Below are 21,962 nucleotides of genomic sequence, written 5' to 3'. Positions count from 1 at the left end.
ACGAAATGAATAAATATATAAGCTTTATGTAGTACACGTCTTACTCTAACAAGCATCCCTCCGCTCAAAATTCCAAGCCCCCCCCCCCCCCCAATCTCATTTCCCACCACCGGGGAAAATGTTTGTAATTCTGCTAAAAATTAATGCTACACACTACAATGTGCTGATTGTTCAACATCGATGTTGTGAGCTATTCTAAGCAGTGGCGTGCCCAGGACCGTCTCATGGTGTGGTTTCAAATATTTTCCATCATATATATATATATATATATATATATATATATCAGTAGCGTACGCAGGGGGGGGGGGGGGAGCAGGGGGAGCAGCCACTCCCCCTCTGGCCATTTTCAGCAAAGTGGCGCCTTTTTGGAAACTTTTTAAATTCAAAGTTTTTAAACAATGATATTTGTTTAAAAAATATTTTGGTCGGCACATCTATGTAAATCACAAGATTTCTTTTCATGCAGCAATTAAGCATTATTGTTCTAGTCTAGTAGTGTCTACGTTCACAACACGTATTAACAGCTGCATCAGTTTGCCATTTTAAAATAACCATTACGATGTATTGCAATGCTTAAAATGCCTCTACGGTAGTACCACTTGGCAAGAGGGGTGTTAAGTTTAAGGCAACTGTATAATGTATTTGCTTACGAATAATTGAATTAGAAAATGTTATACATAAAACTTTACACATAATTACTTTATATATACAGTTTGAATCGTGTGATTAATTTAAAAAAAATTACAATACAGAAACAGTGTGTGCGATAGTAAACTGATCTGTTAAGTACATGTAGAAAAACGCGTAATAATGTACCAAAGTACCATGCCGCCAGAAAATTAGCATTTTAAACGTAAAACTCTGTGAATATTGTTTTTGAAATTACCAGTAAAAAGGTGTGTGATCAATACAGTGATCTAACCCATACCTATCACTATGTTAAAAGAAATAATCTTTAAAGAACACAAAGAAGCAGTAGTTAATTAAAATGTATGAACTGAACTGAAAGATCGATATTTAGTTATATGTAGGCTGTTATTCCAAATGTTTTTCTAATATATCGAAAAGCGTGCTTTTATACCATCTCTGATTTTGAAAACTTTCATTATGCTGTAATACTTTAGCATTTATGATGACGATATATTAAATTCTGAGTATAGACAAAAACATTTTGTAAACACGAATAGTCTTAAACTATTTCATTATGATATATATATATATATATATATATATATATATATATATATATATATATATATATATATATATATATATATATATATATATATATATATATATATATAGTTAACAAAATCCGATCTAGTTGTCATCCCCGCCTCCACCCCCCCCCCCCCACCACTTCCTCCTCACTCCTCCTTTGACATACAAGGTATGTAATGTCAGACACACTGCACATAAGAACTTAAAGTGATTTCAAATTCATAATCATGAATAAACCACGAAAAAAATCTTAAAATCTTAGGATTTTAGGCTTCGTGTGGAAAGTATAAATCGCACTATAAACTATTAAATCAATAGCAGAAGAATAAACTTAATAACCCTAACAGTATCGTGAGTTGTGGTTCACGAGAATGTTTACAAGTGAGGGCTATTAGGGTCAGATAATATAGTTTGTCAAACAAAGAGACGGTAGCAAGATTATTGAACTATCTCGTTGGATCAGCTTACCGTTATCTGTAAATTGTAGTCATTGATGGCTGCATTAACGGGCAGATAAACATCTGCAGATATCACGAGCTACTGATGGCGTTGTTGTTTTGTTTTTTTAAATATTTTTAGTAGTGTTGACTTTATAAATAGTGAATCACTTTAAAGTGGAAAATAACATAAATATAAAATATCTTTACTGAAATAAGATTTTAAATGCACTGAAAATAAGAAAATATACCAAATCTGCTTTCTTTAATAAAAGCTAAGATCGCTTTAATTAAAGCTAAGGTCTCTCAAGAGATCTTTTTCATATTTCAGCGACAAACCTTTTATGAGTAAACCGGGAGTATCTCCCCTAAAGTTTCCCGAATATTCTTATATAACACTACGGGTATGGCAACTCGGGATATAGACAATATTTTTAATCAATTTTTAATTACTTAAACTTTTTAAAATAGAATAGAATCTCGTAGGAAAAAGAATTGCGCATCAAGTGAACGCCAAACACATAGTGCGGAATAATATTAGTACTTTATGAATTCACATTCGTTTTTTTAGAAATAGGTAATCGCGTAAATTACTATTTCCGGTCATCGGATATTACTCAAAATGCGATAGAATGCAGTGAATTCGATTTTGTACTTACATTTGAAATTTTATTTAGCTATCTGAAACAGTACTGAAGCTGTAAACTTTTGAAAAATTAAAAGTACAAAAAGTCCCACCTCCGGTTACTGGAAATCGCTGAAAATTGGACACAGAACTAAAAATTTAATATAATACTTTTGTGTAAAATATCATAAACCTAGCTGTAACGGTATTTAAGTTATCGTGTTCACATACATACACACACACATACACACACAATCACAGATATACGGTCAGAATTGCAAAGCCCAGTTTTTCCAACTCAGTTACGCATAGAACACCGAAATTTTCATACATCTGCTTTTATTATTTTTCCACGATACTCGCTATATGATGAAGTACTAAGGTGTAAAACGATGAAAACTGGTAAAATTTCACATCATTTTTTACACAATGATCATACTTCCTAAATACTTTGTATACGAGAAAGTAAAAAAGCAGATTAGTTTTATTTTCATTTTTTGGGTGCATTTGAAAACGTGTTTTAGGCCTAAATGATTTTATATCAATGTATAGACGTGGACGTTTTGTAGCGTATAAAACATTTTAGGAATTTTTTGTGGTTTGTTCATCATGGTCCTGTATCTCAATGGTACATTTACAGATCATATAAGTAAATAAACCGTATTAAAATACTAGCACAATATTCAGTAAGGGGCGTGAGTGTATTGGGATAGAACAGAGTTTCGCCCAGGCATCTCTTCGGGAAGGGGTGTGTTCCCCCCACCCAGCCCCCTTTCCACGCCCCCCCCCCCCCCCCCCAGGAGAAAAAAGTCTGACAGAAACACTGGATAGTAAAGCTACTTCACACAATGCTGAGTTGCGGTCTCTTTTAATTAACTCGTACCTACTGATTGTAATTTTTATTATTATTTAGTTTTAAAAACATAGCTATGCTTTAAGTAAACGTTAGCCTCTACTGCCTTGATTGATTTCTTTCTAGTGGTTCAAACTTCTGTTGCATTTGAAATGATAAGTAGAAAATAAATCTCATTAAGCATAACTTGTAAACATGTCATGCGCCATATGACTCCTTGATTGCGTTTCAGCCATTTTAGTTTTGGATTGGCTTCCATAGCCATGGAGTAATTGAATCTTCAAACAATCAGAAAATAAAACCAAAACTATAAAAAAAAAGCCACGAGGTCAGGTCTGGGGTAAAATAATCAAAATCAATAACGATTTTTCTGTAGTCTAGGTCATCATCTACATGAACCACTTACTTCTTTTGTAAGCGACTAAGACATCAACACAGGCTCTCATCATGTTTGCTGTTCTATTGGCTGCTGTTTTGTCTGTCAACATTCTCCTCTGCTTTAGTAAGTTCAAACCATTTCAATTTTTTTTTTTGCTCTTTCCAAAATACGTTTTTTTTTATTCTTCCCAAAATACTTTCATTTTTACTCTTCCCAAAAAAAATGTTTTTACCTGGTGCTAACAATATAAACATATCTTAATAGTTTGGGTAGCACGTAAAATATATTTGTGGGAAGTTTTTCTAGATATCATTCCCTCTAGTCCTGAAGTATTTTGTATTTTGTTTCTCAAAATACCTAGCATGTGGTAGTTTATGTTTGCTGATATATTAAGGTCAGGTTTTATTCGTTTTTATTTTATAACATTTTTATTTTCACATTTGTTAACCCTGTGCAGTTATTCTCAAGATCCCGCAAGTGTGGTCGAATATCTGTTGCATCAATAATTTAGAATATTTTTGAAGTTTTCTATCCAAATTATTTCCTGTTCCTCAACAGGTATTAGAATTGTATGCTTTTTGTCTTTTATAGGCTTACTTTGTCGCTGATATTACCTGCTAATTTCTTTGTTATGCAGCACAGGTCTTATGTGCTTTATTTATGCATCTATAGTTGTATATTCGATATAGTTATTGTGTGGGTGTGTCTTTTTTGGGTGGGGGTTTGTTTCAGGTATGTGATTCGATTCTATTGAAATATAAAAAGTCTTATTGTAAAATAAATTAACAAACGTTTATAATTGCAAGCTTTTATTAATTATACTTAAAAAGTAAGAAAATCAAATGATATACATTAAATTTACATTAATGTACCATCATAAAGAAAATCGTTTGTCGATATATTATGTGTTGAAATTTAACTTAACTTTCTTTTGTTTGTAGATTTTTAAATTAGTTATATCCAATTATATATTTAAGAAAATAGTTTTATTTGAAACTAGCGTACCCGTCCCCGCGCGTTGCCGCGGTGATAGAAGAAAGTTTGACGAAATGTATAAGAAAAATGGCATCAATGCGTTACTAATCCTATATTCTTATACGCGTGACTTCGTTTTCTAAAACTGAGTTATTTAAATGTAAACAATGCCTAAGCTTGGATCATAAAAATCGGGACAAGGTTTACCTACACTACCGCTTGAAAACCTTAAGTGTACGTTAATCACTCACCAAAATAATGAGGTAGAACACACTTTGGTGACCGCATATGTGTCTGGAATGTAGAGGGGCGCTCTAGGGAGCCCCCGATTACACCCCACAGAGGCACCTTAAAACTAACATAGGCGCCATAATGCTCACAGGATAACCCAGAGTGCCACATACCATCCTGAAACAATTATGCAGATTGCGTCATTGACCAAAGCTACACAAATTTACCGGACATTTTTCTTTAACTGGTTAATTATTACATTTCCCCTTAGTGGCCCATGTGAGCATTTGGGGGCGGAAACTGAAATGTTTGTTCGCAGCAAAACTGCACCCAAGGCATCGACGGACACGCCTGATCCAATTTAGTGAGCGACTGTAACGCCCCATCTTATCCATTTTCTACCGGACTGTTTAGAACAAAAGCAGGCGCCATTGTGCACAGGGGAATCCCAGGGCGCCAAATCTAACCCTACAGGAGCCCCGTTGGACGCGCCGGTTCGATATAGTCAACGATTGTTGTTGCCCATCGTGTCTTTATTGTATACACTTTTTTTTAAAAAACAAACTTAGGCGCCATATCTCTCGCAGAGGAGCCCGGGGAGCTTCGAGTCATGCAATGTACGGGGCGTCGGCGGTTGCGTCTTTTGAATTTTTAGCGCTTAATTTAGTAGTACCCCTTAATCGCTAACAGGACGCACGTTTAACGGATGTCAAGTGATAAAATAGCTGCTCTAAATGTGTGTTGAAGAAAATCGCACCCTCCCGGGCGCCGAACATATCAGATTTTAATTATTTTTTTCACAGAAACCTCCCGGGCGCCGAACATATCAGATTTTAATTATTATTTTTCACAGAAACCTCGGAAGTATTCTCATCAACTCTTAAAGTTGTATAGCAGTTGAATGAAAGGTATCGAACGGCATCCGGCTTTATTATTTTATAAAATACCTTATAAAGAGAAGAATCGCATCCTCCCGGGGCGCCACGAAATTAAAGAAGTTTTTGTTTTGTAGAACCCTTCCAAGCAGTGTTCTAATCAACTCACCAAAGTTTCAGGGCACTCGGATGAAATATGTTGAACCGCATCAGATTTTTTTTAATAATCCGTTTATTTAGAAAAATCGCACACACCCGGGGCGCCGCCCTTGCGAAATTAATTTTTTTTTGCAGAACCTTTCTTTGGAGTGTTCTAATCAACTCCCAAAGTTTGATGGCGATCGGACGAATGGTGTCAAACCGCAATAGACTTTTATTTTTATTTACTGTATTTAGAGAAATAAGCAAGGCCAACCCTCCGAATATGACTTTTTTTACGCAGAAATCTCCCTTGGAGTATTTTTTTAACAACTTCCCAAAGTTTCGCGGCGATGTGATGAAAGGTGTATTAATGCATAAAAGACACACACACACACAGACATACATTTGCTTTATTTATTTATATATATATATATATATATATATATATATATATATATATATATATATATATATATATATATATATATATATATATATATATATATATATATATATATATATACCTAATTGCATTATGACTAAATTAGAGCCGCCTATTTGTTTTGTGGTAACATATTGTGTTTTTACACATTTTATTGCAGGCCAATTCCCGTCCAAGCAACGTAAACCGGTATCGATTCTAGAAACGATAAGTCTCTTTGTCTGTCTGTCTGCCTGTCCGCCTTTCTTTCGTCTTTCTTTTTGTGTATATTTTGTGTTTTTACTAATCAACTCCCTAACTTTTTATGGCGAGCGGATGAACGGTGTCTACCAGCAAACGACTTCTATTTTTATATACCATATATAGTGAAAAACAAATCGCACCCACCCGAGCGCCACCCCTGCGAATTTGAATTTTTTTCCCTCAGAAACCTCCCCAGGTGTATTTTGTATTTTCATCACCTTACCAAAATTTCATGGCTATTGAATGAAAGGTGTAGTACTCCATGAAAGACAGAGACAAACAGACGCACACCCACCCACACATACATTGCTTTTTATATATAGAGTAGATAAAAAAACTTGAAAGAAATCACAGAATATAATGCTTATAAAATTCATTTTCAGACTCTACCTGACATGCAACTAATACATTATTAGAAATAATTTTAAAATAATTAAGAATAACATTAATTAAGTTAACAGGAGGTGTTTACATTAATGACGCACATAGAGAGATACATATAAAGTAAAATTATACCTCGAGATACGAACGTTCCTCAACACTGATCGTATGTCAAATGCGTCTTACCTCAAAAAGATTTTTTCTCCATTAAAAATGAATTAAAATGCCATTATTCTTTTCGAATCAAAATAAATGCCTCCCTAGTTGTTCTACGTGTCAAAACCCGTTCAAACTGCAATCTGAGATCAAATTTGAATGAATTGGATGACTAATTTTTTATGAGTCAATTAATTTTTATATTGAAAGGATTATTTACCGTGCTATTATATCTGCATTTTTCGTATTTATTTAGTGCACTATTGGTGTATAGTCATGCAACTCTATCAAATTTAGAACATATAAAGTACTGAAAGATTATATTTAAAAGTTTAACAACAAGCTTTTATAGTTTAGTAAAGATAACCAAGATAAAATACAGTGCCCCAACTTTCGTTTACTTGTTATTTCAATAGTAGTGTTATTATATATTTATAGAAAACCATTTTTTATATTTTTTTAGTGCATGTTAACAGCTTGTTATTGAAAAAAATTTTATACATATAGAGAAAGTCTTTTAATAGTGAAAAAAAAAATCGAGATTTTTACAAATCTCGACGTTTTAACCTCACTGATACGGAAAAACATAATTTTGCAATCGTGTCCGTATGTCTGTGTGTCTGTCTGTGTGTCTGTGTGTCTGTGTGTGTAAACACGATAACTTGAGTACCGTTACAGCTAGGTCGATGAAATTTCATATATAAGTACTTAATCACAATCGTAGATCCGTCTCAACTTGTGAGCGATTTCCGATAATCGGAAGTGGTACTTTTTTCACTTTGAATTTTATCAAAAGCCTATAACTTGAGTAGTATTTCAGATAGATAAATGAAATTCTAACACGTAAGTAAAATATCTAATTCTCTACCATCTATCAAATTTTGAATAATTTCCGTTGACCGGAAGTAGTAAAAGTTTCTCTTTCAAACCTGACAGTCTATGGGGCAAGTTAAGTAGTGTTCACTTGCTACTGTGACCTCAGCATATGAAGAAATAGTGTGGTCAGCACTAACGTGAGTTAGGTACCCATCAGAGTTGGGTGAACTCAGCGACGGTTTATTAACTTGAACCCGGATTCGAACTCGAGACTTACGGGTTAGTAGTCCAGCTCTCTACCGCTAGACCACTCCGTCCCCTGTATGTAATTTACGCTATTGCTGATTTCTCAAAAAAAACGCTTGTAAATTTATAAAGTACTAATAATATTCCGCACTATTATGCACATTTTGTTTTTGGCGTTCGCTTGGTGCGCAATTATTTTTTCTATGCGATTCTATTCTATTTTAAAAAGTTTAAGTATTTAAAATGGATTAAAAATCATAACTATATCCCTGTTGTTTTATATAAGACTATTCGAGAAAGTTTAGGGGAGATCACTCCCGGTTTGTTGTTATGTGTACTTTTACTTTCTCGTATATACGAAGTATAGAGAAAGTATTGTAATCGTGCAAAAAAAAATCGAGATTTTTACAAATCTCGACGTTTTACACCTCACTGATACGGGAAAACATAATTTTGCAATCTTGTCCGTATGTCTGTGTGTCTGTCTGTCTGTCTGTGTGTGTGCGTGTCCGTGTGTAAACGTATTTTATCAAAATCGTAGATCCGTATCAACTTTTGAGCTATTTCTGATAACCGGAAGTGGTACTTTTCCTACTTTGAATTTTTCAAAAGCCTATAACTTGAGTACTATTTCAGATAGATAAATGAAATTCTCACACGTAAGTAAAATATCTAATTCTCTACCATCTATCAAATTTTGAATAATTTCCGTTGACCGGAAGTAGTAAAAGTTTCTCTTTCAAACCTGACAGTCTATGGGGCAAGTTAAGTAGTGTTCACTTGTTACTGTGACCTCGGCATATGAAGAAATAGTGTGGTCAGCACTAACGTGAGTTAGGTACCCATCAGAGTTGGGTGAACTCAGCGACGGTTTATTAACTTGAACCCGGATTCGAACTCGAGACTTACGGGTTAGTAGTCCAGCTCTCTACCGCTAGACCACTCCGTCCCCTGACCGAAAGTATGTAATTTACGCTATTTCTGATTTCTCAAAAAAAAAACGCTTGTAAATTTATAAAGTACTAATAATATTCCGCACTATTATGCACATTTTGTTTTTGGCGTTCGCTTGGTGCGCAATTATTTTTTCTATGAGATTCTATTCTATTTTAAAAAGTTTAAGTATTTAAAATGGATTAAAAATCATAACTATATCCCTGTTGTTTTATATAAGACTATTCGAGAAAGTTTAGGGGAGATCACTCCCGGTTTGTTGTTATGTGTACTTTTACTTTCTCGTATATACGAAGTATAGAGAAAGTATTGTAATCGTGCAAAAAAAATCGAGATTTTTACAAATCTCGACGTTTTACACCTCACTGATACGGGAAAACAAAATTTTGCAATCTTGTCCGTATGTCTGTGTGTCTGTCTGTCTGTCTGTCTGTCTGTGGTTGTGCGTGTCCGTGTGTAAACGTATTTTATCAAAATCGTAGATCCGTATCAACTTTTGAGCTATTTCTGATAACCGGAAGTGGTACTTTTCCTACTTTGAATTTTTCAAAAGCCTATAACTAGAGTACTATTTCAGATAGATAAATGAAATTTCACATGTAAGTAAAAGATCTAATTCTCTACCTTCTGTTAACTTTTGAGTAATTTCCGTTGACCGGAAGTAGTAATTTACGCTACTTCCGATTTCTCAAAAAACTAATGTAAATTTTAAAAGTACTAATAATATTGCGCACTATTATGCACTTTTTTATTTGGCGTTCACTTGGTGTGCACTTAATTTGTCTACGAGATTTTATTCTATTTTTAAAAATTTAAGTATTTAAAATGGATTTAAAATATGTCTATGGCCCGAGTTCCCATCCCCTATTATTTTATATAAGAATATTCGAGAAAGTTTAGGGGAGATCACTCCCGGTTTATTATTTTCTCGTATATACGAAGTATAAAGCAAGTCTTGTAATCGTGAAAAAAAAATCTAGATTTTTACAAATCTCGACGTTTTAGGGTTCCCTGAGTCTGTGTGTGTGTGTGTAAACACGATAACTTGAGTACCGCTATAGCTAGGTTGATGGAATTTCATATACAAGTATTATATCAAAATCATAGATCCTTATCTACTTTTGGGCGATTTCCGATAACCGGAAGTGGAACTGTTTCTACTTTTTTTTATAATTATTCAAAAGCCTATAACTTGAGTACTATTTCAGATAGATAAATGAAATTTCAAATGTAAGTAAAAATTCTAATTCTCTGGCTTCTTACAAATTCCGTCGACCGGAAGTAGTAATTTACGCTATTTCCGATTTTTCAAAAAAAAAACGATTGTAAATTTATAAAGTACTAATAATATCCAGCACTATTATGCACATTTTATTTAGCGTTCACTTGGTTTGCAATTCTTGTTTTACGAGATTCTATTTTATAATAAAATGTTATTAAAAATGGATTTAAAATATTGTCTATGTCCCGAGTTGCCATCCCCTGCAGTGTTATATTAGAATATTATAGAAAATTTAGGGGAGATCACTCCCGGATTTTTTTTATAAAAGAAAATGAAAACGCAAAAAAAAACAAATTTGTTTTATGAAGTGTATTTACCTTGAAAATCAGCCGACTTGAGCTAACAGAAGATGCTGGGGGAGGTGTAGATTTAGTTGGGATAGATGAAATAAGTGGTGGAGTTTCATTGCATTAACATACGCAATGCTATTGCTCCTATTTCAAATACAATTTTAACTCGATCAAACGCTTTCATATCAGATATCACGTATGTCGGGGCATTCATTCGTATCTCGAGGTACCACAGTTTGTATTGGTATCTCAATATAACGTAATGTACTTAGTTACTGTGTAGGAAATCATACGTTATTACTGTTTCTTTAGAAATTGTGCGAAAAGAGTTATATGTCTAAAGATTTGCCAGAAAGAGCTGTTATGGCTTCAACCTCAGGATATGTCAATTTATGCGACACCAAAACTGATGGTGGTGGATGGATTCTGATCATGGTAAAAATTTTAAACTATATATTTTTTAAAGTTTTAACAGCATCATGCTATACGTGTTTCGCATAAAACAAGAAAATGTTAGATATATTCAAAAAAAAGTATTACTTAATAAATTTTAAGCTTTAAACGAATTTTTAGAAATTGTAATCTTTCAGCGCCGTTCTGACGGAGATGTCAACTTTGCAAGACCTTGGTCCGATTACAGTAACGGATTTGGCACCTATGAAGGTGACTTTTGGCAAGGATTGGAACAACTACACTTGTTAACAAACGTAATATTTACTAATATGAATACATCGATACAAAAAAACGTACATAAAATATACACGTATATAACACAGGCGTAGCGGGAAGGGGGGTGCGGACCGCACCGGGTGACACCATTTAGGGGGGTGACACCAAGGCAAAAAATAGCAAAATATATAGATAAAAACCAGAGGGGGGTGCAAATCGAAAGTTTGAGGGAGGGGGGTGTGCAAATAAAAATGTGAAAGTTTGTCCCCGGGAAGGGTCGCTACGCCTCTGGGGGTGAAACCATTAAGTGCCGCACCGGGTGACACCCGACCTCGCTACGCCACTGGTATATAGCCTACATAAATATATGCATAACATAAATACACATATTAAAACCTAAATACGTTTATGTGTACTTATGAATTATGTTCAAATTTCACTCTCTATTGTATCCGGCAGAGCGGAGACTGGGAGTTAAGAGTCGACATGAAGTTTGAAGGCAAAAATTACTACGCCAGGTACAAAACGTTTAAGATCGATAACCAACTCAATTTCTACACGCTTCGTGTTGGACAGTTCTCGGGAGACGTTGGGGATAATCTCAGTTATCACAATGGCATGAGGTTCTCCACATCAGACAGCAAAAGCGCCACATCATGTAACAAAGCCTACAGTGGGGGTTGGTGGTTCAACTTTTGTCACAATGCCTATCTGACCGGTGTATGGCGCTCGAGAGAATGGGGAAAAGGAATCCATTGGGATGCCGTGTCCACAGGCAACAAAAATCTCGATTGGGCCGAAATGAAAATCCGAAGACTGTTCTAAATTGTCAGTGTCCTCAATGTCACATTTTTAAAGCTACAGTCCATCAAACTTCGTTAAAGTATTTTAACTCTTGAACCCCTTCCCACCAATACCCGATTTCCTCCCCTCCCCCGCCTCCCCCCACCAGAGGCGTAGCGACCCTTCCCGGCGCCCGGGGACAAACTTTTCGATTTGCACCCCCCCCCTAAAACTTTCGATTTGCAACCCCCCCCCCCTCGAGATTTCCATTTGCACCCCCCCTCTCAAACTTTTGATTTCCACCCCCCCCCCCCTCCGAGATTTCCATTTGCAAACCCCCCCCCCCCCCCTCAAACTTTCGATTTGCACCCCCCCCCCCCTCAACCTTTCAATTTATTTTTCCAACCCATTTTGACGCCCCCTAAGGTCGGCGCCCGGGGACATATGTCCCCCCCGCCCGCCTCCCCCTCGCTACGCTACTGCCCCCTACCCATCCCCCACCCCTCCATGATCTAATAATATGCGCCACTCGTGCCCAATTAACCATTTTCTTAGGACTACAGGAGTCCGTTCATTGAACTGACTCCTAAAAATATTTTAATTTTTGCTGTCGCTTTGCCTGTTAAAAAACAATATAATAAACGCTTCTTTGATGCAACTAACTGATTTAACTAATTTTTAAAGATGATAATAATTTGTTATTAGAATTTGAAAGTTGGAGATCAGAACACGGTCGGCCCCAAAGTCCACCATGAGGTGGTCAAAACTCACTTCACTGACCGGAGCCTTAAATGAGCTGTATGTCGAAACAAAAGTCCCACGTTGAAACCTCTTTATAATTCATGAGGTCGTAGCCAGACCCTCGGGGGTATAAAAAAAAACTCTGATATATTCAGGAAAACTCAGGAATGGCTTTAGAAGAGACCGGTCCGAATTTTCCCTGTTAATTTGGTGAAAAACGATGATTATTTACAAACCCTTTTTAGGGTACTTTGGCTCTGTTCATCTGGCTTTTTTTTCACAAACCTGGGTAAATTAATCGGCCTTGTGGATAAACTATCGATCAGCCTGTGCTCGCACGGCGAAGGCTGGAAAAAAAGCGAGTGAAATTCTCCATATATGAACTATTTGACGAAAACAAATGCCCACGGTGGGACCCTTTGAAAACTCTTGATGTATTACATCGGCCGCTGGGGGTCAGCAAAAATGTCGCTACCCTCGGGAAAACCCCAGAATACTGTCTTGACTGACCAGAGGCCATATTTCCTTATATAAACATAGTTCTGTTGTTTTTTTATTTAAATCAATACAAATATCTGAACATACAAACTCAATCATAATTTCTGAGGGCGTAGAAAATTAAATACCCTCGGGGGTTACTAAAAATAGGTGATATCTTCGGGGAAACTTCGAATGGCCTTTAGAAGTGACCGGTCCAAATTTGCTATATAAACATTGTTAATTTGGTGGAAAACGTAGACTATTTTCAAAACAATGTATAGGAAATTTGGCTCTGTACATATGGCTCACATTTTCCATGGAACTGAGTAAATGAACGGGCCATATTGATAAACTTACGGTCAGCCACTTCTCGCACGGCGAGGGCTGATACGTGACCACGAGTGAAATTCTCCTTATGTGAGCTATATTAACGTGAATGAAAATGGTCTAGATCAGCTTTTGAATTAATTAACTCAATTTTAAACTTAAATAAAAATAACTTTAAAAAAAAAAAGAATCATTAAATGTTTAAACATTTTTTAAATAACCACACAATAAAAATAAAAATTAATAATACAATCACATGGCCTGGTAAACAAATTAAAAATAATTAAATTTTGGATTTAATGACGTCAACATATGAAGTAGGCTATAAACACGGTCAATCCACCGCGACATCAAAACAATCTGATCATGTCTTCAGTAGTATTAAATTAAATTAAAACCAATTTAAAAAGCGTATTTAAACATTTAAACAGTTAATAAAATAAACACAAAACTAAAAATAATTAATCTATAACACAACTATAAGGCCTAGTAAACAAATAAAAAATAATTAAATTTTGGATTTAGTCACGTCATCATATGAAGTAGGCTACAAATACGGTCGATGAGCTGAGATAACAACATAAAATTTTATCATGGTTGCTGTAATATTTGCTGCAGTGTTGGTTGCCAACATTTGTATCTATCCTGGTAGGTTGATTTTCTAATTCCTATTTCATTTTTTACTCTTCCAACATAGCTGTTTAAAAAATCCTGGCATAGATAATATCGAGATTCCTCTTAGTTTGGGTAGACTGGCGTTGTAATGTTTACCTCCGAACCTAATGTCCACCCTTATCTCCCATTCTCCATTCTGCCGAATACAGTAGGTGGACAATTTTGTAAATGATTCATACGCACAACTAACGTACTTGTGTATGACTATATGTATGTATGTAGGCGATATGTGTATGTATAAATGTAAATATATGTACATGTTTATGTATAATTGTATTTATATTTCTTTGTAAATGTATTCGCAAAATGCATAAGAAAATTGATTTTTGTATGTGTATAAGCATGTGTGTGCATATGTTAACAAATAAATATATGTATATGCATAATATAGATAATCTAAGAAATACTTACAGATTTCTACTCATACACGTTGCACACGAACTCACTTTGGCTAACTGGTGTACTTGTTTCAATCCCTGACAAAAGTCACAATCGAAGAAGCCAAATCCGACAATTTAGATTATTCTTTAAGTTTTTTATACATCTCATTACCTGTCCTTCATGTCTATCAGAATCGTACCTTCTTTTTACAATCTTTTATTTAACTTGCTCTATCTGAATGTCTCTCGTGCTCTTGTCGGGCTTATGTCGTCCGTCATGGATCGAAACTGGCGAGCGGATTCGGACCACTTCTACCAAACCAATTTCTCTGAAATTTCATTATTTGTATGTTTCTCCTCCTCCGCCGTACTGTCGCACGCCGTCTAAAAAATCCAGACCCCACATTTTAAAAGACTTTACATCCCAGGCAGCATGTTATTATCGCTAAGGTCACATAAATAGATGAACACTACTTCACCTGCCCCGTGTCCCGCCAAGTCCCGAAAAGCAATTTTATTATTCACATCTAAAAACAAGCCACATCACAGCTTATCTGTTTTTGTCTATTAAAAACAATGGTTTTTTTCCTATAATTTTATCTGAGCTCAAACTTCCTCGTAGCTAATGTCAAATTAAAAAATAACTATTTAAAACAAATAGAGTGTGCTGCGATATTCCAACGTGGGAAAAATAAAACACAAAATGTTAAAATTGACATGATAAGTTTCGTATCCTTACCACCAACATGGTGTCTATTACACTAGCATCTCGGCCAGCTAAGTAAGCCTACCTACCAATTGGGGAAAATATATTGAGATACTATATTTTAGCCTGCGCAAGAAAGTAAAATTACGCGAATATTATTTAAATTAAATCATACCTAATTTGGCCAATTCCAGTGAAAATAAATAAATAAAAAATAATTAAGGCCTGCATGAATTAGTTTAGTAAAAAAAAATTATTCATTGTGTTATTGGCCTTGATTTTAGATCTAGAATTTAGACATATTGAAAAAAATTAAAATAAAGAAAAATCAAACAAAATAAATAAATGTACACTTCTAGCTGTTAGTACTTTACAGATAGATTTCCAACTTAATTAGAGTTGCATATTAAAATTTGTTTCGCTTTCACAGATTATGTTTTTACGTGTTATTGCAGGTGACTTTGCGCTCTATCTATATGAGTTAGATGTAAGTAAGCCTGTTCTAGATCTCCTCATAAGTCTTTCTGTCCTTTTGTTCGTCATTTTTCGCACTGAGCAGTTGATTGGCTGATTACGCAAACTACACAAAAACATTGATGCATTAAATAAACACTAACAACTAGCCTAGAAGACCTAGATTCTACATATTTATAATAGAACGGGTTCGGCGTGGTCGAGTCGGTAAAGCTCATGGTTGCTAAACCGAAAAGTCTCGAGTTCGAACCCTCGGGCAGATGAGGCTCGTTAGCTGGGGACAGCCACTCCTCTAGGAGAGACAACTCCAAAATCAAACAACTGCTGCAATGTTGTATTTTGTTCTTGGTTGGACAAAGGCTATGGAAGCAAATCCAAAAAGAAAAGCAGGCTGAAATCGGAGTCAATGGCCTCAATGGCGCATAACCAGTTGACACGTAACGCTTAATTGTAATGAAGGCGTGATCGAGTCGGCAAAAAGTTCATGGTTGATAAATTCGAACAAAGTCTCGAGTTCAAACCCACTGGCAGATAAATCTCGAACCCCTTCAACACTAATAATTAAGAACGAAGAAGAAGAAAGAAGATAATAGAACGTGTACGCTATACTCTCACCTAATTTGACATTGTAGGTCTTATAGCTTTTTGTTTCTTCAATGTAAATTAACTACCTTCACGGTAGGTTCGGTTAAATAAAATATGTTAACATATTATCATTAGAAAACGTGCGAAAAGGGTGCTATGCTAGAGGAATTCAGTGAACGAGAAATAATGACAACTGAAAGTGGAAAAGATATTTTATGCGACACAAAAACAGATGGCGGTGGATGGATACTGATGCTGGTAAAATTTGTAAAACATCAAAACTAGCTTGTGCGAATTACACTCAGAGTTTCTTCCAGGCATCTCTTCGGGGGGGGGGGGGGGGGGGGGCTAAGCCCCCCCCCCCCCCCGAAAAAATTTTACCGCCCCCCCCCCGAACGAATTGAAATTTATATAATTTATATAGAAAATATATACTTTTAACAGTGTCCGCCCCCCCGAAGAAAGTTTACCGCCCCCCCCCCCCCCTCCGAAGATTTCAAGTGCCCCCCCGGAGAAAAAAGTCTGGAAGAAACACTGATTACACTCGTTCATCAAATGTTACTATCCTTACTATATATATATATATATATATATATATATATATATATATATATATATATATATATATATATATATATATATATATATGGTTGTAACCTTCATTGTGGTAAAGATAGCATGGTGTGTGTGTCACGGTGTTTGTAGCATGTATTATTGTTAGAAGAGTGTTCTTAGTGAACTTGAGGTAGGGTGTTGAAGTAGATTAATACTCAGACACCTAACCCTCTCTATCGTAATTGCCACACAAACAAAAATAATCAGAATATGTTAATTCTTATTGCTTGTACTAATCTAAAAATTAGTGATTCTATAATTACGGTCAACTAATACGCACACACCCAACCCTCTGTAGGGTAAGAGATAAATTATCACAATTAAGTGTCTGTGGAATAAGTTATTGGGAATCTGCAATTCTTAAAATATTTTTAATAATATTTTCAATTATTAATGTGTTTATTGTATCCATTATAAACCATATATTTCACAGAATTACAAAAGTAAATATTTACACAAACATTAAAATAGAAGATCTGTTTAGAATTAACTGTAACTCAAGTAACGTTGCAGCTTTAAACCTATTTTTACAAGCTTTTATTTAACTCACTTCCTCGTCAGTCTGTCTGTCGTCAGTCTAGATCGAAACGCAGGAGTGAAAATTCGGACAGTTCTACTTGACCGATACGATTCACAGTTGGCACGTGGGTCAAGACATGAAGACAATGCAATCTGAATCTAAATTTGACTTAATTGGATGCCTAATTAATTTTTTATGAATTAATTAAAATTTGGACCGAATTAGTAGGCATGTCTATCCAACCACACCACATACGTCATCACGTTCAATCAGGTTTAATAGCTGCGCTATCACGTTCAATAGACGCGCAATGGTTTTTAGTCTTGTAACGATATTGCAAATAAAACATGTAAAGTACTGAAAAAAAAATTCATAAAAAACGTTTTAATAACAAGTTTTTATGTAATGATGCACTAAAAAGTAGAAAATAAATTATACACTACTATTTAAATTACTATAAAGAAAAGCGTGGGTCTCTTCTCAAATATTAGTAAAGGTATCCAATAGGTACTAAAGTACTAAAGTGACCCACGATTTTCTTTATAGTAATTTAAATAGTAGTGTATAATTTATTTTCTACTTTTTAGTGCATCATTACATAAAAGCTTGTTATTAAAACGTTTTTTAATGAATTTTTTTTACAAGCTTTTATTTAACTCACTTCCTCTGTTGTCAGTCGTCAGTCGATCGTCTGTCGTCAGTCTAGATAGAAACGCAGGAGTGAAAATTCGGACAGTTCTACTTGACCGATACGATTCACAGTTGGCACGTGGGTCAAGACATAAAGACAATGCAATCTGAAACTAAATTTGACTTAATTGGATGCCTAATTAATTTTATATGAATTAATTAAAACTTGGACCGAATTAGTAGACATGTCTATCCAACCACACCACACGCGTCATCACGTTCAATAGCTGCGCCATCAGGTTTAATAGCTGCGCCATCACGTTCAATAGACGCGCAATGGTTTTTAGTCATGTAACACTATTGTAAATAAAACATGTAAAGTACTGAAAAAAAATTCATAAAAAACGTTTTAATAACAAACTTTTATGTAATGATGCACTAAAAAGTAGAAAATTAATTATAAACTACTATTTAAATTACTATAAAGAAAAGCGTGTGTCTCTTCCTAAACATTATTAAAGGTATCCAATAGATACTAAAGTGACCCACGCTTTTCTTTATAGTAATTTAAATAGTAGTTTATAATTTATTTTCTACTTTTTAGTGCATCATTACATAAAAGCTTGTTATTAAAACGTTTTTTATGAATTTTTTTACAAGCTTTTATTTAACTCACTTCCTCTGTCTGTCGACAGTCTGTCGTCAGTCTAGATCGAAACGCTGGAGTGAAAATTCGGACAGTTCTACTTGACCGATACGATTTACAGTTGGCACGTGGGTCAAGACATGAAGACAATGCAATCCGAAACTAAATTTGACTTAATTGGATGCCCAATTAATTTTTTATGAATTAATTAAAATTTGGACCGAATTAGTAGGCATGTCTATCCAACCACACCACGCGCGTCATCACGTTCAATAGCTGCGCCATCAGGTTTAATAGCTGCGCTATCACGTTCAATAGACGCGCAATGGTTTTTAGTCATGTAACACTATTGTAAATAAAATATGTAAAGTACTGAAAAAAAAATCATAAAAAACGTTACAATAACAAGCTTTTATGTAATGATGCACTAAAAAGTAGAAAATAAATTATACACTACTATTTAAATTACTATAAAGAAAAGCGTGGGTCTCTTCTCAAATATTAGTAAAGGTATCCAATAGGTACTAAAGTACTAAAGTGACCCACGATTTTCTTTATAGTAATTTAAAAAGTAGTGTATAATTGATTTTCTACTTTTTAGTGCATCATTACATAAAAGCTTGTTATTAAAACGTTTTTTATGATGTTTTTTTAGAATTTATTTTCTTTCAGCGCCGTTGCGTTGGAGGTGTCAACTTTGCAAGACCTTGGTCCGATTACAGGGACGGATTCGGCACCTTAGATGGTGACTTTTGGCAAGGATTGGAACAAGTACACCAGTTAACCCAAGTACGTTAGTTGAACTTGTATGAGTACAGTATGCATTTCTTATTTTATCTATGTTATTCATATACTTATATTTTGTTCTTAACATAAACACATTCGTATATATACAAGCATAAATACACATACAGAAATTTTTATACAAAAATTCTTATACATTTGTGTATACATTTACAGAGAAACATTAATACACTGATACATAAACGTGTACATATATTTTCCCTTATACATACACATATACATACATACACATACTCATACACAAGAACGATTAGGTGCATATATTTATCATTTACAATTTACAAAATTGTTCACCTACTGTTTCTGGCAGAACGGAAAATGGGAGTTAAGAGTGGACATGAAGTTTGGAGGTAAAAATTACTACGCCCACTACAAATCTTTTAAGATCGACAGCGAGGCCCAGTTCTACACGCTTCACGTTGGACAGTTCTCAGGAAACGTTGGGGATGACCTCAGTTATCACAACGGCATGAAGTTCTACACAACAGACAGGCCTACAACCACATATTGTACTAAAGATTACTCTGGGGGGTGGTGGTACAACGAGTGTCATCGTGCCTATCTGAACGGTGAATGGGGGTCTAAAGAATGGGCGAAAGGTATCCATTGGGACCAATTGTCCTCAAGCTACAAAAATCTAGATTCGGTGGAGATGAAATTCCGAAAAATAGAATAAGTTGTCCATGTCCTCAATATGTCTTCAGGCTTTTGGCACACTTATTTTAATGCTTTGACAAGTTATTACAATTTACAAAAAGGTTTATAAATACAAAAAAACAATTAGTCCATTTTATAAACACCATCAGACTTCACGAGTGGGGTAAGGACTTCCACTTTACATGCCACTCCTGACCAATACATTTTTATTTTAGGACAACATGTGTCCGTGGAACTTTTTCCTAAAACATTATATTTTTTAAAATATCTGCTGTCGTTTGTTTTTTTTTTTGATAAAAATATGTTCTAATAAACTTGGCTTTCATGCTTCAAACTGATTCTTTAAACATTCTAAATATTTTCTTTTAGAAATTACAAGTTGGAGATCACAGAAAGAACGAAATTTGTTTTTGTTTGTTGTGATTTAAATCACTTCGTGTACGGTGAAAATATTTGAAAAGTTGTGTTGTTAGGGAGGTCAAGTCTACATACACAAACATCGCATAATTGACTGTTGCATAGTTTGAGAGACAGTTTGAGACTGTATTATATACACAGCATTATTATTAACTTGATTCCACCATTGGATCTATATTTCTTAAGTTCCCTGTTTTTATCTTTATTGAATAAAAAAAGTTTTAATTAAATAAAATGAACAAATATTGCTCTCAATTTAAGAATGTATACTACGTAAACTAATCAAATTACGAATGTTTAGACAGTCTGTACTAATCAATTCGTCCCCTAATAAAACAACGTAATAAAAATCAAATGTACCCTGTCCCTAAACTGATTACACAAAAATTCGCCCCCATCCCTTCTTTTCTAACAATACGGAGATAACTAGCTAGATCACTTGAAAACGATCTGGTGAATCACTAGCAGGAGGAAAATAATAAGGTAAACAGAAAGAAAACAGATTATATTACTATAATATTACTCTATTTTTTCTCCTTCTTCGTTGTTATTAATACTATAATTTGAGAGGAATTTACTTCAATCTAGTTATGCACCACGTCTATGCATGTTATGCGCCATATGGCGCATTGATTCTGTTTTCAGTCATTTTCTTTTTAGATTTGCCTCCTTAGCCATGGTCCATCAAATATAAATTACAATGCAGCAAGTGTTTTTCTTTTTTTTTTTTTGAGTTTTCTCTCATAATTTGGTTACCAGTTAAAAAACAGAAATTAAAAAATTACAACCGGTGTATGGGGATCGAGAGAGTACCCCTTGTTCCCGGGGTACAAAAAACTAGATTCGGCTGAAATGAAAATCAGTAAAATATACTGCGTTTTCCTGTTGGGTCGTTCGAAAGATTTCCTACAGTCTCCTATTTTTTTGTCCACACCCTAGCAATTTTGGTTATTTTTATTTTTATGTTATTGATATGCATGGGATGGCGTGAACTGATAACAGGAAAATCTTGAACTAGAATCCCGGGTTCAGTGTCCGTAGAACGTCCTTTAGTCCAGTCGCAAGTCTTGCGTTGTTGATAAAACTATCATCGCTAGAAACTTGTTCGTCCTTTAAAAAAAATTTTATTTAATGACCCTTCGTTTTCAATAACAACAAAGATCTAGACATAGGTCTATAACCCTCAGTAAAATGTCTGACATCAAAGATGAAAAGAAAGATGCTGAAGAGAAAGTATATGCTGGCATTGAAGGTCCAAATTGCCAATATGTTTAAGCCCTGCTAGGGGGGATACCTAAAATCTACC

The 21,962-nt window shown here is 34.8% G+C and overlaps 1 protein-coding gene across 6 annotated transcripts in view; it reads left to right on the top strand.

Moving 5' to 3' along the window:
• Positions 1-21,962, top strand: part of LOC131927534 (ficolin-1-A) — a 66,047-nt gene that overhangs the window by 25,954 nt on the left and 18,131 nt on the right. The window contains exons 1-5 of one of the 6 annotated variants that reach the window (XM_059283236.1): positions 3,529-3,638; positions 6,340-6,368; positions 10,860-10,982; positions 11,138-11,254; positions 11,676-12,137. In XM_059283236.1, the coding sequence (XP_059139219.1) occupies positions 3,584-3,638; positions 6,340-6,368; positions 10,860-10,982; positions 11,138-11,254; positions 11,676-12,041 (690 nt within the window). In that variant the 5' untranslated portion in view covers positions 3,529-3,583 and the 3' untranslated portion in view covers positions 12,042-12,137. Of the gene's footprint in view, positions 1-3,528; positions 3,639-3,987; positions 4,074-6,339; positions 6,369-10,859; positions 10,983-11,137; positions 11,255-11,675; positions 14,196-15,763; positions 15,796-16,502; positions 16,626-19,450; positions 19,568-19,892; positions 20,557-21,962 lie in introns of those variants that run through there. The other 5 variants (XM_059283240.1, XM_059283233.1, XM_059283237.1 and 2 more) reach the window with 5 other exon arrangements.

The sequence above is a fragment of the Physella acuta genome, unplaced genomic scaffold (genome assembly GCF_028476545.2).
Source record: "Physella acuta isolate Inbredline_101_S28 unplaced genomic scaffold, ASM2847654v3 ptg001414l, whole genome shotgun sequence".
In the NCBI taxonomy this organism is placed as follows: Eukaryota; Metazoa; Mollusca; class Gastropoda; family Physidae; genus Physella; species Physella acuta.
Note: the sequence above shows the minus strand (reverse complement) of the source record. Positions and strands in the feature narration are given on the sequence as shown.